Here is a 19,174-nt window from a genome sequence, read left to right as displayed (position 1 = left end):
GGAGACGTAAACATATGGCAGTATGACTAAAATGATAAGGTGTTAAAAAAAAATAAAAAAATAAAACATGTTTATTCTGTGGCACTTAAAAAATAGTTTCTTATAGGAGCCTATGGCTCCTTTTTTTCTTCTTTTTTTGTCTCTGAAGCCCTAATTACTGATATAAAATTAAAGGTGGTTACAACTGGTGATAAGCTAATTGACAAAAAAAACATATCTATGGGTCAAAGACGAAAAAGGGTTTAAGCATAAAAACAGTTAAAAGTTTAATAATTTATAGTTAAAAATTTTGCCACTATCCTAAGTTGCTAATATTTACTAATTTAAGACACAATAAGATTTAATATTCTCCCTAATTATTTTATATATTTTAATATGTACAAGTCAGAATAAGCATGTTGTTTGAATTTTTACATAAATATTGTTACACTAAATGACAATGTAACAATTTTTCAACCAAATTTTGACATTTTATTCTCCAAAAACATTTGAAACCTTAAAAGTAGACACTTTACTTACATTTAATGTGCTTTCATGAAATCACTTTTGTACATTTCTTTTGATGTGGACATCTTGACGTCTTTGACCCCTTATACCAATCTCATGATTGAAAAGTGAAGATGCGATACAAGGAATCGCAAACAGTTGCATTTCAGTGCAGAGTTTTTCATTAGTCGTCTCTCCTGATGAGGAGGGGGAAGAATGGACAAATGGCCAGATTATACCAGCACTGGCTGATTCAGCAATGAAGCCTTGCGTTACTGCTCCAATTCATGGTACTCATTATTTACGCCACCCATGGGACGCTTGTTGATGAAGGAGGCAAAGACAACCGAATCTCCTATGTTTACTCCACAGCAGATGTGTTTCCTTTTTGTTTTTCCAGAGGATTCTCAAAGAGCTCGGTGACGTCTTTAGCACACTGCGATCTAATCAAAACCCAGTAGGCATAATTATGTGCTGGAAATAGTGGCGTTTAAAATGCAGCACAATGATCAATCGATACATTGGGTCAATTACAGGCAATAACTTCACGCTTCCTCGCGCCGAACAGACAAGGCTGAGGATGAAACGTGCTTTGAGGGAAAAGAATGTTAAAAAGTGATTAGACAGCAGATGGTTATCACACAAAATATGTCTTTAAGGAAGTCCAGTACGTAAGCGCCACCTGTGCTGAAAAGTGCATATAATAAGGGAAGTGAAATGAAATGTCTTTTTGTTGTTTCTGCATTTTCTGCCGCAGTCTCGTATCAAAAAGAGTCCCTGCTGTGTTGGTGTTCAGGTGAAGCTCAAGGCCAGGCAGAGACACAGTCGAGTCTTATTCAATACCAGCATGTCAGGTGAACTCCTTCTGCGTACAATATTGAAATGAGCTTTTACTCAGCGCTGAATCTGAAATTAGCTCATTTTTATCTCATCAGACCATCACACATAGCGTTAGGCTCTATTTATGATAATGCATTCCTGGGATTTCAAACCCATTATCATTATCACAGCAGAAACGTCATAAACATTTGTGTCAAAAATAACAACCTCTTTCAGTGCCCCAAGTTGTAGAAAGGTGGTTAACTCAAAACTGATCAGACAGTTACACAGACACTTGACTTTCTGCAAGTGCTATTCAATTTTGACTCATAGTGGTGGCTTGTTCACCATGTGTTTGTTCTGTCAATTGCTGTTCAGACTGTAATTGCGGGCGTTGAGTTTTTGTTTTATGTACTAAATCATTTATTCTCATTGTTAGAAACTCTTTGTGCAGGTTTTATTGTTTCTTTGTTTCGCTTTCTTTCAAAACAGTACTAAAAGTGCCATGTTTTTTGGACATGAAATTCTTTTTAAGAACCACATACATTTTAGCAATTAAATACTGTTGTGCTCATAAGTTTACATACGCCTTAATATTAATAATATGTTAATATTTTGACAAACAAAATAAGAGAGATCATGAAAAGTGCATGTTATTTAGTGCTGTCCTGAATAAGCTATTTCACATAACAGATGTTTATATATACTCCACATGACAAAATAATAACTGAATTAATAAAAATGACTCAATTCAAAAGAATCTTAATACTGTGTGTTGTTTCTTGGATAGTTGTTCACGAGTCCCTTGTTTGTCCTGAACAGTTTAACTGCCTGTTGTTCTTCAGAAAAATCCTTCAGCTCCAGCACATTCTTTGGTTTTCCAGCATCTTCTGTATATTTAAACCCATTCCAAAAGTGAATGTTTGATTTTGAGATCCATCGTTTCACACTGAGCACAATCGTGGGACTCATGCACAACTATTACAAAAGGTGAAAACATTTACTGTTGCTTAAGAAGGCAACACAATGCATTAAGAGCTGGGGGGGTGTAAACTTTTAGAATTTGATGATAGGAGTAAATTATGCTTATATTGTCTTCTGGGAAACTTGTAAGTATATGTAGCTTCTGAAGTGCAGTACTAAATGAAAAAAATATCTTAATACAAAATGAAAGAAAAACTTACACATCATCATCCTGTTCAAAAGTTTACACCCCCTGGCTCTTAATGCATTGTGTTGCCTTAAGCATCAGTAAATATTTTCACATTTGTAATAGTTATGAGTTCCTCAATTGTTCTCAGTGCAAAAAAGGTGGATCTCAAAATCATACAGTCATTTTTGGAAAGGGTTCAAAAATGCAGAAGATTCTGGAAAACCAAAGAATGTCCAGGAACTAGAGGATTTTTCTGAGGAACAACAGACAGTCACAAAACAGTCGTGGATCATCCAGGAAATGACACACAGTATTAAGATTCAAGGGTATGTAACCTTTTGAACAGGGTCATTTTTAAATGAATAAATTCAGTTATTATTTTGTCTTGTAGAGTATTTATAAACATCTGTTGTATGAAATAGCGTATTCAGAACAGTACTAAGTAAAAAATAACATGCAGTTTTTATGATCCCTTTTATTTTGATAAAATTATTAAAGGGGTCATTGGATGCTCATTTTCCACAAGTTTATATGATTTTTTTAGGGTCTTCATGAAAAGTCTATAATATACTTAGGTTACAAATTCTCAATAGTAGTGTAAAAAAACACCCTTTTACCTTGTTAAAATCAGCTCTGCAAAAACTCAACTCATTTTTTTGCATGGTCCCTTTAAATGCAAATGAGCTCTGCTCGCCCTGCCCCTCTCTGCCTGGGATGATGATGAGCCTTAAAGGTTGTATCAGCGATTTCTAGCCTAAAACATAAAGTGTCAATTTCAGCTGACCTTTCTTCACGATCCGCTCGCTGCCTGCCCCATAAATTGTCTGTAAAAAAAACGCGTCTCTCTGGTCAGCCTAGGGTCCGAGATATGCCAAAAAAACAATCGGCACTACCAACCTTTCCACACATAAACAAACAGTGTTCCAACCAATCAGCGTCAGGGGTTTGGTGTTGTGGACTTTCCTACTGGTGCTGGGATGTGAGGGAGGCGGAGCGAAAGTCCACAACACCAAACCCCTGACGCTGATTGGTTGGAACACTGTTTGTTTATCTGTGGAAAGGTTAGTAGTGCCGATTGTTTTTTTGGCATATCTCAGACCCTAGGCTGACCAGAGAGACGCGGTTTTTTCACAGACAATTTATGGGGCAGGCAGCGAGCGGATCGTGAAGAAAGGTCAGCTGAAATTGACACTTTATGTTTTAGGCTAGAAATCGCTGATACAACCTTTAATGTTTACTTTAGCCACATTTAGCTGTGTTTAGCCGCATTTAGTGGTGAAACTTTCCAACAAGCACATTATGCAGAAAGGCCATTTGTAAAGATGCATTAAAAAAAAACTTATACTCACTTCTTCTGTGGGTGAAGCTGCATCAGGAACAATTTGCACGAACATAGACGCATATGTAAATCGGGATTGGCGCTTTCCTATTAAAAATGAAAGAAAAGTTATACTCTACATCTTCAGTGGCTCATATGTCGGGAGTAAATGACTACTGCTATATTCATTATTACATCCAACAACATAATGGCGATTGGTCGGACTGTTTCAGCTCGGTGAGGGCGGGTCTAAGGTAAGGCGCTCATGTCAATCAACTATCATGGGAGCATCCTCTGTTGGCAAGAAGCTGAGAATGACCTGATTTTAAAAAGAAGATATTACTTTTGAAAATACCACTCGGTGGATTTTTATTTTTGTAGGGTGGCTGTGTACACAAACTGCCAACACACATTAATGTTCAAACAACATGTAAAAGTTAGTTTTGCATCCGATGACCCCTTTAACATATTTGAATATTCTGCAAGGGGTATGTAAACTTTTGAGCACAATTGTATAAGACAGATTTAAATTACATAACAATATGATTGGAGTAAATATGTATCAGTGTTTGTGAGGAATCCCATAAATTAATGTAATTCGGTGGCATTGCATTACTATAAGAGTTATTATATTTGTTTTGTTTTTTCTGTATGTATTTTCAGCCTATCACTGGCCTACAGTCGACAACAATCCATTTTTGCAATCCCTCTGTGCTATTTTTTTAATTGTAGCTCTGCATAAATCAGTCAGACTGGTGTCTTTTTCCATCATGTCATCTCTTGTTGTTCAGACTGTCGTCTTTGACTGTGTTAAGCTTGAAGTAATTCAATATAGAAAAACATGTCTCGAAACCCCTGCGTTCTGTTCCATTTTGTTTGCGTTCCATCCAGCTGTTTTTGAATTCAATAACGGTGTGAACAGCCCCTTACTCATTCTGTGCTGCTTAATTATACTAAATTAATGTGTTAAATTGACAGCCCTAATGAATAAATGAAGAAATCTTTCTTTCATTGCAGTGTTCTGATTTCACGGATAAGGAAAGAACTTCATTATAGTTTTTCTGCCGCATTCTTTAAATTACTAAATAACAAGGTTTATGAATATTTGAGCTGTCAGACAATTCTTTTTTTAAATCAAATTAAATGCATGATATTCAAATTAATTAATCAGATTATATAAAGGCATACTGAAATGATAATATCACATTTTATCAGTATTTGCTGGAAAAAAAGCAAACGGTTTGAATACGGCCATAATCATAATGGACCGCTTAATTGGGCTAAAAAAAAATATGTTAAATGGACAGTCCTAATTAGTATATAAAGCTTTCTTTCTGTTCATGTTCCATTGCCGATTTAAGATAAGGAAAGTACTCCTAGCCAAGTTTTCTAACCTTCAAGCACACGCAAGGCAATAATGATACCAATAGGCTGGATGTTTGTGCGAAAGCAAGCTGAGGAAAACAAAACGTTTTTCATGTTTGTTCTATTATGAAGCAGGGAATTAGGTAGTTTATCATATGGAGAGCAGAAACACTGAAAGAGGACTTAAAGGGAATATTTGTCAAATCCAAGATTGGAGATGTGGGATTTATGCCAGTTTGCCAAGGACTCGGCAGAAGCTTAGGCCCGCGTGGTGAGGCTTTCTCTGGAGGCAGTAGAGGGAACAATAGGCCACTGATTGATGGTCAAGGACATTGAACCCTTCTCTCGAAGCCAGAGAAGACTAGCCTCCAGGGAGAAGGGCTGCAGCCAGCCGTCATCTGTGCAGATTACCTGGAGATACGGCCACCCCTCACATAACCGTTATTGAGATGATTGCTTTCATTTAATTATGTAAACTGCCGTTTCGTTTGCCACTGCTGTACTGCATGTGTTTTAGAAACGAATGATTCTGAATTTGCACAACAGTATGAGATTAAAACAGTTGACTTCATGTATACCGAATATGATTTATTTTATTACATAATGAACCAACATTAATAATGCTAAGAGCAATCAGGGTTATGCAAAATGTACAATTAGAATTGCCTCCCTTTCAGTTCATGATTTCCAATTTGAAAGAAATTGGCCGCACCTGAAATTTAAATTAAAGTGACAGGAGAATTTACATAATGGCAATTCAAAGAAATTCAATTTAATGGAATCATCAATTTCATAACATTTTGGAAAATGTGTTTTTCACTCTGGTTCATAAATCTGTCCAACTGTAACGGCTTATAAAACCTTATGAAAAAGGATGTCAAGCCAACATTCAGTTTTTATTGACAAACTTTACATTTTTTGTTAATAATTTAAATACTTTATTGGGATTATATGAATTTCTTTGAATTTTAGTTGATCTACACTAATGTTTAGAATCAGAAATACAGTAAAACATTAATATTGTGAAATATTATTACATTTAAAAATGACTAACTTTATTTTATAATTTCTAATCTATTCCTGTGATGGCAAAGCTGAATTTTCAGTGGCCATTACTTCAGTCTTTTGGGTCACATGATATTCAGAAATCATTCTAATATGCTGATTTGGTGCTCATGTTTTTTTTTTTTTTTTTTTTTTTTATTGAGATGTATACATCTGAAAGTTGAATAAATACACTTTTGGTGAATGGTTTGTTAGGATAAGACACTGTTTGGCTGAGATACAGCTACTTTTAAAAATCTAAAATCTGAGGGTGCAAAAAAATCAATATATTGAGAAAATCGCCTTTAAAGTTATCCAAATGATGTTCTTAGCAATGCGTATTACTAATCAACAATTAGGTTTTGATATGTTTACAGAAGGAAGTGTACAAAATATCTTTATGGAACATGATCTTTACTTAATATTAGGGGTGGCACGGTACATGAAAAAAAAAAACGAACCGTTCGGTTCGCTCGTCTCGGTTCGGCGCGTATGTGCGTCACACGGTTCAACGGTTGCGCAATGTAGCCTCGTGCACGTAGTGAGTGTCCTTTTTGCGCAAAATAAGAGGTGTGTGTGGACATACAGACAGTAAAAGTGGAGTGCTGCAGGTTACGTCATGTGTAAAAATGGCAAGTGGGAGAGATAAGGAAAGCTGCCCGGAGTTGGAGGATGCACCAGCGTCGTATAAGGGGCCGTTCACATGCAGCGTCTTTTGCGTGCTCAAGTTCGTTATTTCAAATGTGGACGCGCAGTATGCGCGCTCATAATGGAAGCGATGCGCTCGTTTTTTCCAGGCGCGTCTGCGCCACATCGAGATAAAAACATCTCAACTTTTCAGAATGCCGCAAACGCACCGCATGTCAAATGACATGAACCAACCAATCACTTGTTTAAAAGACGGATCTTAAAGATTTCCTCTCTTTTTCTTTGAAAAGATACAATTTTTGTAAGAGCTACACTGAAGTTGGCAGTTTGATAAATGCAAGCTAATTCTTCAGTTCAATCTTTATGTGCAAAAAAGGCACATAAATTCCTGTAGAGATAGCAATACACATTCTCCTGTTATTGCCAAATAAATGAACAGCATGTCATCAATGTCTTCTCTCTTGCTGTATCAAAATCTCTCCTAGCTTTCCTCAGAGATGGTCCCAATAATGTGCTTAAAGTCAAGTCCAATTCAGTTTTTTTTTTAATAATGTATCCTAAATTTTGGATAATTAAGCTACATATCATATGCCAAAGTAAATTTCTGGAGTGTTAAAGATTAAAAGAAAAAAACAAAATCAAGAACCGTACAGAACCGAAAACCGTGACCTAAAACCGTGATACGAACCGAACCGTGGGTTTTGTGAACCGTGCCACCCCTACTTAATATCCTAATCATTTTTGGCATTAAAAAGAACAAATCAATTATTTTGACCCATAAAATGTATTTTTGGCTATTGCTACAAATATTTTGTGCATGGTCCTGGGTTTTTTTTTCTCAGAATTCTTAGAATAGAAGGTACATTTATTTTAAATAGTATTTTGTAACATTATAAATGTCTTCCCTATATTGACTTTTTTTTTCCTCAGAATTTTTAAATGAATAAAGAGTTCTAAGGAACAGCATTTACTTTAAATAGAAGTCTTTTGTAAGATTATAAATGTCTTCACTGTTACTTTTGATCGATTTAAAACATTCTTGCTAAACAGAAGTATTAATTTCTTTCAAAAAAAATAACAAAAAAATCGTACTGACCTCAGACATTTAAATGGTAGTGTGCTTTTATTCAAATTTCAGTACTAATTCCTCAAATTCAATTCAAGAATTGACTAATCACAACCCTAACTATCCATTTTATAGTAATACAATAAAAACAGAAACTGTGGAAATAGTCTTATTATAATTGCAACTTGTTTTATCACAGAGTAAGAGCGGCACAAAGAGGGAGAGCGCTGAATGGAAGGATGAAATTCATTAAGTAGCTTAACGATGGGTCTTGTGCCAGTTAAAAGGAATGGTGGGACTCGAACTAGCAGCTGATTATAGGGTGCCAGCCCCTTTTTTTATTCTGCGCTGTGTCACACCAACAACATTTGCCTAAAAAACTTAAGCTGTTAACTAAATCAACCAAAACAAATACACAAAGTAGAACACAGAAGAGCTCTCATTTGCTTTAATTGGAGTCTTGTACTTTTATATAGGCTGCGTGAAAACTTCTGCGGCCTACGTCTGTGGCCTTAAGATCATTATGCGGAATTATAATACGTGTCCTCTTTATAATCATACTGAGGGGAAGGTTTCGCACTCTTTAGATAGAGTGCATAACCATGATTTAGGCGCACATGACTGATTACTTCCTGATCCGAACTTAATGAGGAAATTGCCACTCTTGCATCTGAAGATATGCCGTCTTTAGATGTTAATCCGACGACTTGTTTTTTTTTTTTTTAAATAAGTTCACTTCCAGAACAAAAATGTACAGATAATGTTCTCACCCCCTTGTCATCAAATATGTTCATGTCTATCTTTCTTCAGTTGTAAACAAATTATGTTTTTTCTCCATATAGTGGACTTCTATGGTGCCCCGAGATTGAACTTCCAAAATGCAGTTTAAATGTGGTTGTAAACAATCCCAGCTGCGGAAGAAGAAGGGTCTTATCTAGCAAAACGATTGTTTTTTTGTTTTTTTTTTACAAATTACAATTTATATACTTTTTAGCCTCAAACGCTCATCTTGTCTTGCTCTGCCAGAACTTTTCGTTTTTTACGGTTCAAGACAGTAAGGGTATGTCGAAAAACTCCATATAGTGGATTTCTATGGTGCCCCCGAGTTTGAACTTCCAAAATGTAGTTTAAATGCAGCTTCAAAGGGCTCTAAATGATCCTAGTCAAGGGAAAAGAGTCTTACCTAGCGAAACAATTGGTTATTTTCTAAAATTAAAATTTAGATAAAATTTATTTTTTAACCTCAAATGCTCGTCTTGTCTTGCTCTGCGTGAACTCAACTCAAAATGAATGTTTGAGGTTAAAAAGTATAAAAAAGGTTAAAAAGTACTTTCCTTTTTTAGAAAACAACCAGTCGTTTCGCTTGATAAGACCGTTCTTCCTTGGCTGGGATCGTTTAGAACCCTTTGAAGCTGCATTTAAACTGGTTTTTGGAAGTTCAAACTTGGGGGCACCATAGAAATCCACTATATGGAGAGAAATCCTGAAATATTTTCCTCAAAAAACATAATTTCTTTACGACTAAAGAAAGAAAGACAAGAACTTCTTTGATGACAAGGGGGTGAGTACATTAAATGTAATTTTTTGTTCTGGAAGTGAACTACTCCTTTAACAAAAAAAGGTAAAACAGCGATGTAGGGCGATTTTGAAGTTGAGGGAGAAAATGAGATGTTTTTCGACTTTCCCTAACTGTCTTTAACCGGAAAATACAGAGTTCAGGCAGAGCAAGACAAGACAAGCATTTGAAGTTAAAAAGTATATAAATTGTAATTTAAAAAAAAATAACCAATCATTTCGCTAGACAAGACCCTGCTTCCTCGGCTGGGATTGTTTACAACTGCATTTGTGATCGTTTGAAGCCGCATTTAAACTGCATTTTGGAAGTTCAAACTCGGGGCACCATAGAAGTCCACGATTTGGAGAAAAATCCTGAAATGGTTTCCTCAAAAAACATAATTTCTTTACAACTGAAGAAAGAAAGACATGCACATATTGGATGACAAGGGGGTGTTCTGGAAGTGAACTACTACTTTAAGTGCGAAATGTCATGGTGTTCCTAATACGTATGCAAACTTCACTTTCTGGGACCGCCATGTTGTTGCAAAAAGCCAGTGCAATAACCTCTTTTCTCACTGTATTTACACACTTTAGATTTAAAGCAGAGTAATCACAAGGCAGCCACTGTCTGGATAGGGAGGGGTTGAGTTAATTAAAATGGCAAGTGCAGTAACAACCTGCACCGTCACAACAACAGACTGATTTAGACGCAGTGGGATATTAAACAGCTCCCTAACTCGCACAACGCAGCCAGGCAGGTAATATTGGTGCTTTCCTTAATTGCTTCTATAGTGCCAGATGATAGGATGTTTCTGGCGCGACCCTGAATCATCGCCGACGTTCCAGTAGCTATTAGTCCGACGGGGCGCTGGAAAGAAATATACTGTAGGGACAAAGCGTTTCGTCCTTTTACCTTTCACAGGCCATATGGCGTTGTTTGTTTTTTTTTTTGATGAAGAGCGCTTATAGTTAGATACTGCAGCAGGTGCCTATAGCCTAAATGATTCTGTTCCATTGGTAGCGCTGTGCACACTCTGTGGCTCTGGCAAAGGGGCCAGCGCAGGATGTGAGCTGTTTCCATGGTTACCAGCTCCAGTCTCTCTGCCTAGCAAAAACTGTGTCATTATCCGGTGCTTTGGATGGAGGCAGAATGAAGCCGCAGTGTACAGGGCAGTTTGGTCTCCTCGTTTCCTGACCATGCCTCTCGCGCACATAATCACAATTTGCATCATTTTCTATCTCATATAGCCATTTCAGATATGCCGGGCTTTCCATTGCAGGTGGCTGTAATTTTTTGGTATGGAGATTTTTAAGCAACACTGGTAATTTGAATCCATAAAAGCTGGAATGGGAGCGAAAATGGATGCACGGCTTTTCATCTGAGCTTTGAGCTCCCATTTTTTGCAATTCGTGAGAGGACTTGTCACAAAGCAATTATTTTATCAACCTTCCATGCGCAAACATACTTATTACTGTCAGATGTGCTATTTGATGCCGTGATTCGGTCTTATTGTGGTTTTCAATGCGGGAAAACAGTTCAAACGAATGAATCCATATCATAATGACTCCATTAGATGCTGCCATCACATGTATTCGCAAATAGCGCGCACAACAGAAATTTGCTGGATGTAAAAGAAAGTCCGTGGTACCAGCCAGGACACATAATCTCTTGAGTGCGTGTGTGTCTGTGTGTGTGTGTGTGTGTGTGTGTGTGTGTGTGTGTGATGTACTAATCTCCTTAGGTAGGCCAGTGTCTGTCATTAACAGAGCTGTGAAACAAAAACTCTCATGAAGATGAATGCCTGTACACTCTCACACCTGTTCTGAAGCGCCTCTCCTGAGTACTACACTCAAGTTGTTTTGCTTCGGGGACAGACCTGAAGGCTTTCAGCCACTGAGATCTGTGTTGGCTGAGAAAATATGAGCATGCCTAGCGTCAGCACAGGCTTATCAGTGGGGTTTGCTAAGGCAAGCATCACTATTACTATTGCTCATGCTTGGGGATTAAACTTTGCCTCGTGCCATGCTACGGACATGAATAATACTGTTTTGACTAGCATTCATTGAGCAACCCCACAGTAACATACAAAGAACCACTCAGTGCACTTTGCAACTGCGAAGCAACGTCCTAGCAAACACAGTCGTGTCCCAGTTTGCATACTACTCTAAATAATTAACTGTGGAATGTTGGACACTTCATGCACTTAACTGCCGCAGCTTTTATTATGTAGCGGATGAGTAGTCATCATAGTAGTTCACCCAAAAATGAAAATTCTGTCATTAATTTTTTTCTTTGTTCATCTTCCTGATCATATTTTTTATGAAATCCGAGAGCTTTCTGACCTTGTATAGACAGTAACGGAACTACCACGTTCAGTGCCCTTAAAGGTAGTAAGGACATTGTTTAGGAAATAGTCCATGTGACATCAGTGGTTCAACTGTAATGTTATGAAGCTACGAGAATACTTTTTGTGTACAAAAAAAAAAACACACAGTGTCTGTATTCAACAATTTCTTCCTTTTCGTGTCGTTTGACGCACGTTTACAAAACTACCACAATGTGGGAGCTGCTGTTCTGACGTAGAACGTCCTTCTCTCTTAGTTCATTGCCTGTATGTTCTAGTTAAAATAAGTAAGGCGGGTTAAAAATTGCAAGTCATCCTCAGTGTTGAAATCTTCAGACATGTTTACGAAGACTGTTTTATCTAGTTTAATGCACAGCGCATCTGGTTTTTGCGTCAGAACATGCGTCATGATACTCTTGTGTTACATCTTGAGTTGAATTAAGTCATTATTTTTGTTTTCTTTGCATACAAAAAGTATTCTCGTAGCTTTTTAGCATTACCAACCTGATCTCATGATGAAAACGTACCTGTGATAACTTTTGCAAGATGAGAAATACGTATCGTCGTGTACGTTTTGTGGCATATTCAATGTGAATTGCCCACTGAGTGCTGCACAGTTCGTTTTCCCCCTAAAAACAGATAAATGTACATATGGTACTTTTTATGTGATGTTGGTTTTGTACGTGCACTGACATTTCCATGCCTATAGACATGACGCAGCACATAACGAAACGTAATTGGTTGCTTTACCTGTCAGCCATATGGCTTCTTGGGCGGGCCTTAGCCATTCAAACGTCCAAGGTTCCTAGACCTTCTGCTGTTGTGTCCATATTTGACCCCCTGCCAAATTATTACCCCCTCTTATTGAAATGCCTAAACCTACCAATACTATGAGGTTCGTAATCTGGCAGGGGTCAGAATTCGGAACAACAAGAAAGCGAAACATACAGGGCTGTAATCCTAACTGTGTATGAAAATGATTACAAGTGCTCGCTGTTTTACCACCTCTAGTGTTCATTTTTGTTGGTAACTGTAGTGAAATGTACTTATTGGTACATATTTTGCATCTTGCAAAAAAGTTCCCACAGGTTTTTGACATGAGATCAGGTAGAACATTGACTTTCTACTTTTCTGGGCCTTGAACGTGTCAGTTGCGTTGCTGTCTATGCAGGGTCAAAAAGCTCTTGGATTTCATCAAAAATATCTTAATTTGTTTTCCAAGGATGAAGAAAGGTCTTAAAGGTTCGGACCAACATGAGGGTGAGTAATTAATGACAGAATTTTCATTTTTGGGTGAACAATCATTCAAAGTTCCTCAGTTCCTCAGCCACTGCATAGCAGTGCCCCGGCGATCATCCAGAGCACCCTAGCAAAGGACAGAGCAATGTGCTCATAACATCTTAACAGCTGCATAGCAACTCCTTGGCAACCACCCAGAACACCCTAGCAACTGCATAGAAACGTGCCAATCCGGGCAGCCACCCAGAACAGCCTAGAAGCACATCAGCGAGTTTTTGTATGTATTTTAAATTATATTTTATGCAAATATATTTTCATTATAGTTGAAACTGGTTCAAAGATAAAAGCAGAGAAAGCAACATGATCACATCTTTGAGATGAATAGTTACGCCCTTATTTTGGAGTGCCCAGCATGGGTTTAAAACAAGGCATCTTATTGAAGGACTCCTTCCGGCATGCGAGCTCTTTGCGAGTCTTGATTTGAGAGCGTGAAGGCAGGCAGCGTGAGCTCTGCTCATATGAAAAGGGAGGAGGTACTGCTTGACTGAGACTATGACTCGCTGCCAGGAGAGAGGGAGAATCTGCTAATCAGCGTGTGTCTCTGCTCTGTTGTTTACAGCACCCAACACCGCTCCGTATGGAAGTACAGGAGGCGCTGAAGTCCTGCTGGCCTGCCGGTACCTGATCCTGGCTCTCTCTTCTCTCGTCAGCGTTTACTAGCCCTGGGGACGGCCATACACAATGACTGTAAAGAACCCTTTTGAGCATTTACAGATCCTTTGACATTGCTGATGGCTGGATCCAATCTGGTACAGTGTGTTTGGAAAGCAGCGAGGGATTTTAATCAGCATTGCTTATGTTGGGATGGTAATTTTCTTCTGTGGTGTTTGTCATCATGTAAATACATACAGTTTTAGGGGGTTGGTTTTCTTTATCTTTTCTTGTTTTCTATTCTTTTCTTATTTTCTTTTCCTGATTTCCCACTTTGTGAATCAGCACACATTGTTCCCTTTGCGCGCTCACAAATGAGCCGAAATCAGGCTTCGGAAAAAGTGAGGGTGTGTGACATTAGTGTCTTTGTTATTGAAAATGGAAAGACGCCTTAGTGTGCCACCGTGCTCTCTGTGCTGGTACATCATTCACATACCTATAAAGCGGGCAAAATGTTGAAATAATGCTCATTTAAATCCGGTGAACCAAGAAGTACTGTTTAAGATTTCACAAAGGGAGAGATATTGAAATTGATATCAAATACAGTCAAAGGTGAAGTGCAGCTTTAGTTTAATTTGCTAATTTGCATGTTTTTTCCACTGACAGTGAAATATGATTATTCATTTTCTGGACCAAAACTAAAGCCATACCTCAATGGTTTAGACCTCTGGGCTATAGACCCCAATTGCATTTAACCGAATTATGCAGAGTACGATCATAAACCTTTCTAGTTATTCTAGAAATACGTGAATTAGTTGTTTTACTGCAGGAAATATTCTTAGATTGCACTGGAGATTAAAATATGTAAGCATATGAGAGAAATTTGCCTCTTTGTGAGCCTAATTGTAAAATTAAAATGAGCCTCATGCAGTGGTCAAAAGGGTATAAAACAGCAAAGAAGAGTTACAGAGCTGTCCTTTTTGCCCTGGGGGTCTTTAAAATAAGAGAAAATGGAATAGAGAGCATTACTGTGTTGCATTTGATGTTATATTAAAAAAGATATTAAATAAAAATAGCACATAAAAGACATTCTTTAGTTGGCAGCATGCAAATAATGTACTAGGCCAGTCCAAAGTAAAACGTGGAGAGAAAGTGGGTCATATTTGATGTGCACTTTGATTAAATGAGGAAATTATGAACAGTGTCTAATGAAACTTATCTGACGATCATTCAAATCATTATTGGCTTTTTTTTCTTTCATTTTATGGAGTATTTTTATTTATTTTTTTTTTTTGTAATCATTTGAACATAATTTTTATAATGTATTAACATATTACCTGCTTTGCTTCTGTCAGTGTGAAATAGTTTTGAATAGGGAAGCAGAAAAAAAAAGAATATGCACTTCCCTTGTGGGGACAACTTTCAAGTGTGGATCCAACCATGTGAATGAATATTATTTCAAAATACGTATGCAGTATGGCATAGTTTACAATGTTGTCTTTCATTTTAGATGCCACAACTGTTGTTGATTCTTGTCAAACGAGTAGAAGTTGGAAAAAAGAACCGTTTGTAAACAAATAATCTACTTTTAACTCAGAGGGTGTGAACCAGTCATACGGTATAATAGAAAACGAGTCACGTGTGTGTATATTCGAAGAAAGTAGACTTCATTCTTATCTTATTGGTAGAGCCAGTGTCTAGGTTTAGTTTAACCTCTACCCTAGTCCCCACACACTTGTTGTATACTACGATGTGCAGAAATTATAAATGTGCTGCATGTCAAATTAATATGTATGTTAAGGTGGCCACTTACCATAAATCGATAATTTGAGAACAAAACCAGTTTGGAGGCTGCTTTGACTTAATGACTTAATGAAATGTGTTCCGCACTACTGAACATCACTAGACCTGTCTGTTGAGCTATGATGAAATGTTCTTTTCATGTGAAAGTCATCACAGAATCGTTTCTGCTCAGTGTGCAAAACTGGGTCCTTTCCTATGGACTGTACTTAGGCTATTTGGTTAACAAGTTTACATTCTTTTTGTACATTATTTCTTGCACAAAATACGTGGAGAGATTTTCTTTCAAAGAATCAGTCACAGAATCATATGTCCCTTCGCTTATCACAGACCCCAAAGCCTCAAAGATCAAACCGAGGGATGTTTAAATATTCATCGCTGTGAAGGCCTGGCTCTCGCCGTTGTGATGTAAAAAGTAACATTACACTTGCTTTTCATTACCACAAACCTCCACAATCGCAGATAGCTTGCATTTCATTCCGTGACTCCACTCTAGAAGCAAGTACTGTATAAAATGTGCCTTTAAAAGTATTAATTGATATGATCCGTTGCCATTCCATGTCAAATGCCATATCTAAGCGTCACGCATTTGCCATTCATAGCTAGCATACCAGGCGAATCAGTGTTGCGCAGTATTCAGTCCAAACTAAAAGCTGATAAAAGGGGCATTTTTATTAAAAACCGTCTGCCAATTTTGAGTTGTGTAAAGATATAAAAGTAGCACATGCTCTTTTAATAAATATTGTGAGTGAAACCTTAACATAGAGCTCATTAAAGCATCGTTAAAACGGCATAAGTGGATATCAAGATAAAAAAAAGCAGACAAGAGCATTCATGCATGCATAATTCTCCTGAAAGTTACAGCCTTTCAAAAGAGTCGGTAAATAACAGGCAAATGTGCTGCAAATTTTCATTCTGAGCATCTAATGACTTGATAATCACATTCCAGGACATGCATTAATATTCAATGACGAGTTTCGAAACCTCACGTCAGCCGAGTGGCAATTTCGCAGAGTTGTGACAGACGTACGGAACCCGTGTGGTGCCTGTGGTCATGAAAACCCAATAGGCCGGTGCTCTTTTCGAAAGGGTTCAAATTACTGCAAGCAGCGCGGTGTTGTGGCCCGAGGAGACCCCTTGGGTTCCAACACCTTCCCGGAGTCGTCACCGTGTGGGATGAGGTAGCGATTTCGGTACGTTTTAAAATCCTACATAGAAAAAAAAGACGTGTAACCGTCCAACCGCACATGTACGGTCCAAAAAGCCCAAACATTTAAGATACTTCATCTCCTATCTCGAGCGAAGCTGCTGGCGAGACAGAATGAGGGTGGTAGGCGGTATTTCAATGATTAAAAACCTGTCAGCTCCATCTCTGTCTTGGCCAGACTCTTTTGAAAGTCGGTTTGAGAGTGCTGTGTGTGCGGTCAGGGGAGGTGATTCTTCTGACCTGGCAGTTAATAAAATTCTTCCTGTGCCTTTGTCAGTTTCTGGAGGATGATTTTGTGGAGTGCTGGAGGGTGCTGCATTAACCAGCTGTGAGCGCTCACTCTCCCAGCAGCACTCTGGCAGGGCTGACAGTAATCTACATAAACCTCTGTCCTTTTCAAAACGCTTGCCAGTAATTGCAGTTTTGCAGTATTCTAATTGACTCCACGGAGCACCGTAAAGAACAAAAACCTATAATCCTTCGCGAAGCCCATTTGGTTGGCGGCTATTGTGTTAAACCTTCAAATGATACGAAACTGATGACAAATGAAGCGGCCGCCATGACTGTACTTAGCCGGTAGAAACGTTCATTGGCAAAATATTTGTCTGGATAATAAAGTAGCTGCCAAAATGAGAATGAGTGAATTCTAAAGCTTTTTTCTGTGTTTTTTTTTTTTTGTTCTCCTCGCCATCAAGTGTTTGTCAGCCCCCTCGCTCATTATTTTCACTGAGCTGGAAAATAAGTTAGCCAAGCACTGATGCAGTGGTTTTGATAATGCTAAGGTTTTAGCAGAACTGCCGATTGTGTCTCATCAGGAGAAAGGTTTTACGTGAAAAGCAAGGGATCCATTTAGAACGCGAGTCCAGGGTTTTATAAAAACACACTATTCTCTTTTTATTCACGGTTATGTCTCATTAGATGTTGGTTGGCCTGGTAATTGTTGCTAGCTGTTTTGAATGGCATGGACTATTTGTGTTGGCACCGTTCATATCTTAAGCCGTTATTTTGTGAAGTGGAATAAGTCCACCAGTGAAACCACCCGTCTGCTACTGAGTAATTGAGCACAGAGGACACCCGCCAGAGCGATCCAAATTCAACGCTTTTTGGAAACATTCGGTGAGCTTTGGTTACTTTTGTATATACATGTTTATTTGATTTCGGTACCTTTGAGTTTGTTTCGTTCAATTTGGTGACTAAGTAAACTGGACATTGTAACCATATTGGGATGGCTGTACTTTTATTTCCTCAACTCTTGAAGCTGAAATTTCTGTGATGAGAAATTTGAAATGGTCATCTTTACTTACATGTGTATGGAGATACTTCAGCCACCAGGGATATAGTTGTATATTTTAGGCTCTAGATCACTGGAATGACATATATGGCTTTAAGTGGCATTGATATATATTGATATTTGTCAAGAAAAAAAAAGAATCATATACTTTAATTACTTTAAAGCTTACATTGTGTATAGCACGTATGCAAGTTCATTTTCATCATGTTTGATGTAATTTTGTAGCAGTGGTTTGATACTAATAAAGTTGGAAGTTGGTGATGGAACTGTGAAATGTGCTTTACATGAAATGTTATTCTTTTAAAATACTGTACCTGAACAAGTCATCTGCATATGATATAATTAAGCAAGAACACAAGATGGTGTTTTATTGCATTTTAAATAAATATGAATACATTACATTCATTTCCAGTCATTAAGACTGTAGACTTTTATGCCGGAATACTGCTTCCCACGTAAGTGAACAATGTTGCACTGTAATAAAATGTAAACAACTGATTTGTTAGCTCATTTGTTAGTTAATTTGTTTATTCTGTCTGTCCCTTTCAATCGAGTGCCATAGAGAGGCCCATTTAATGTAGGTGACTGACATTTTCTCATTTTGATATTCTACGTTGGCATGTTTCATGTTTCATTTCTCTTTTGGTTTCTCATCAGGAACATAATGTACTAGTGTCTAAAGAGTTAATCCCTGTCTATTTGAATTTCCATGTCAGTGGTGCATGGCCTGCTACACTAGGATCCAAGCGGCGCCTCATGGGAGACGGCGTTTTATGTGTGCTGGAAACAAGCTGACCTCCTGCTGCTCTAGATGAAAAACCTAAATTGGCAAAAAAGACCATTCCCCAGTGACTACATTTGGTTACATCTTGTGCGATTCATGTTTACAGAGTTCATTCCACACTAAAAACCTTTCACCTTTCGTGGAGAAAAACACGTTGTGTAAGCGCGGTCACAATGTGAATCATGTCCAGAGTTTAGTGTGGAAATGATTTAGTACTCTGAGTCTGTCAGCCTCCTCCCACATCCCCATGACAGATGTCCACACTGCAGCATATTTATCTTTCATTTGGAGATCAGGCCAGGTCATTTTCAATGGCCCTCTTAAAGCCTCAGTTAATGGCCCACATCACAGTGTTCCTTCAACTTCAAGAAACGCTGCACTGAATAAAGAACACCGGTTAG

General features: G+C 37.9%; 1 protein-coding gene across 1 annotated transcript in view; it reads left to right on the top strand.

Annotated features, from left to right (window-relative positions):
* The window catches only part of negr1 (neuronal growth regulator 1), a 149,568-nt gene extending 131,081 nt beyond the window's left edge, over positions 1-18,487 (top strand). The window contains exon 7 of the mRNA XM_073852555.1: positions 13,660-18,487. Coding sequence (XP_073708656.1) covers positions 13,660-13,760 — 101 coding nt within the window. The 3' untranslated portion in view covers positions 13,761-18,487. The remainder of the gene's footprint in view (positions 1-13,659) is intronic.
* The last annotated feature ends 687 nt before the right edge of the window (positions 18,488-19,174 follow it).

This window comes from Garra rufa, chromosome 12, assembly GCF_049309525.1.
Source record: "Garra rufa chromosome 12, GarRuf1.0, whole genome shotgun sequence".
In the NCBI taxonomy this organism is placed as follows: Eukaryota; Metazoa; Chordata; class Actinopteri; order Cypriniformes; family Cyprinidae; genus Garra; species Garra rufa.
Note: the sequence above shows the minus strand (reverse complement) of the source record. Positions and strands in the feature narration are given on the sequence as shown.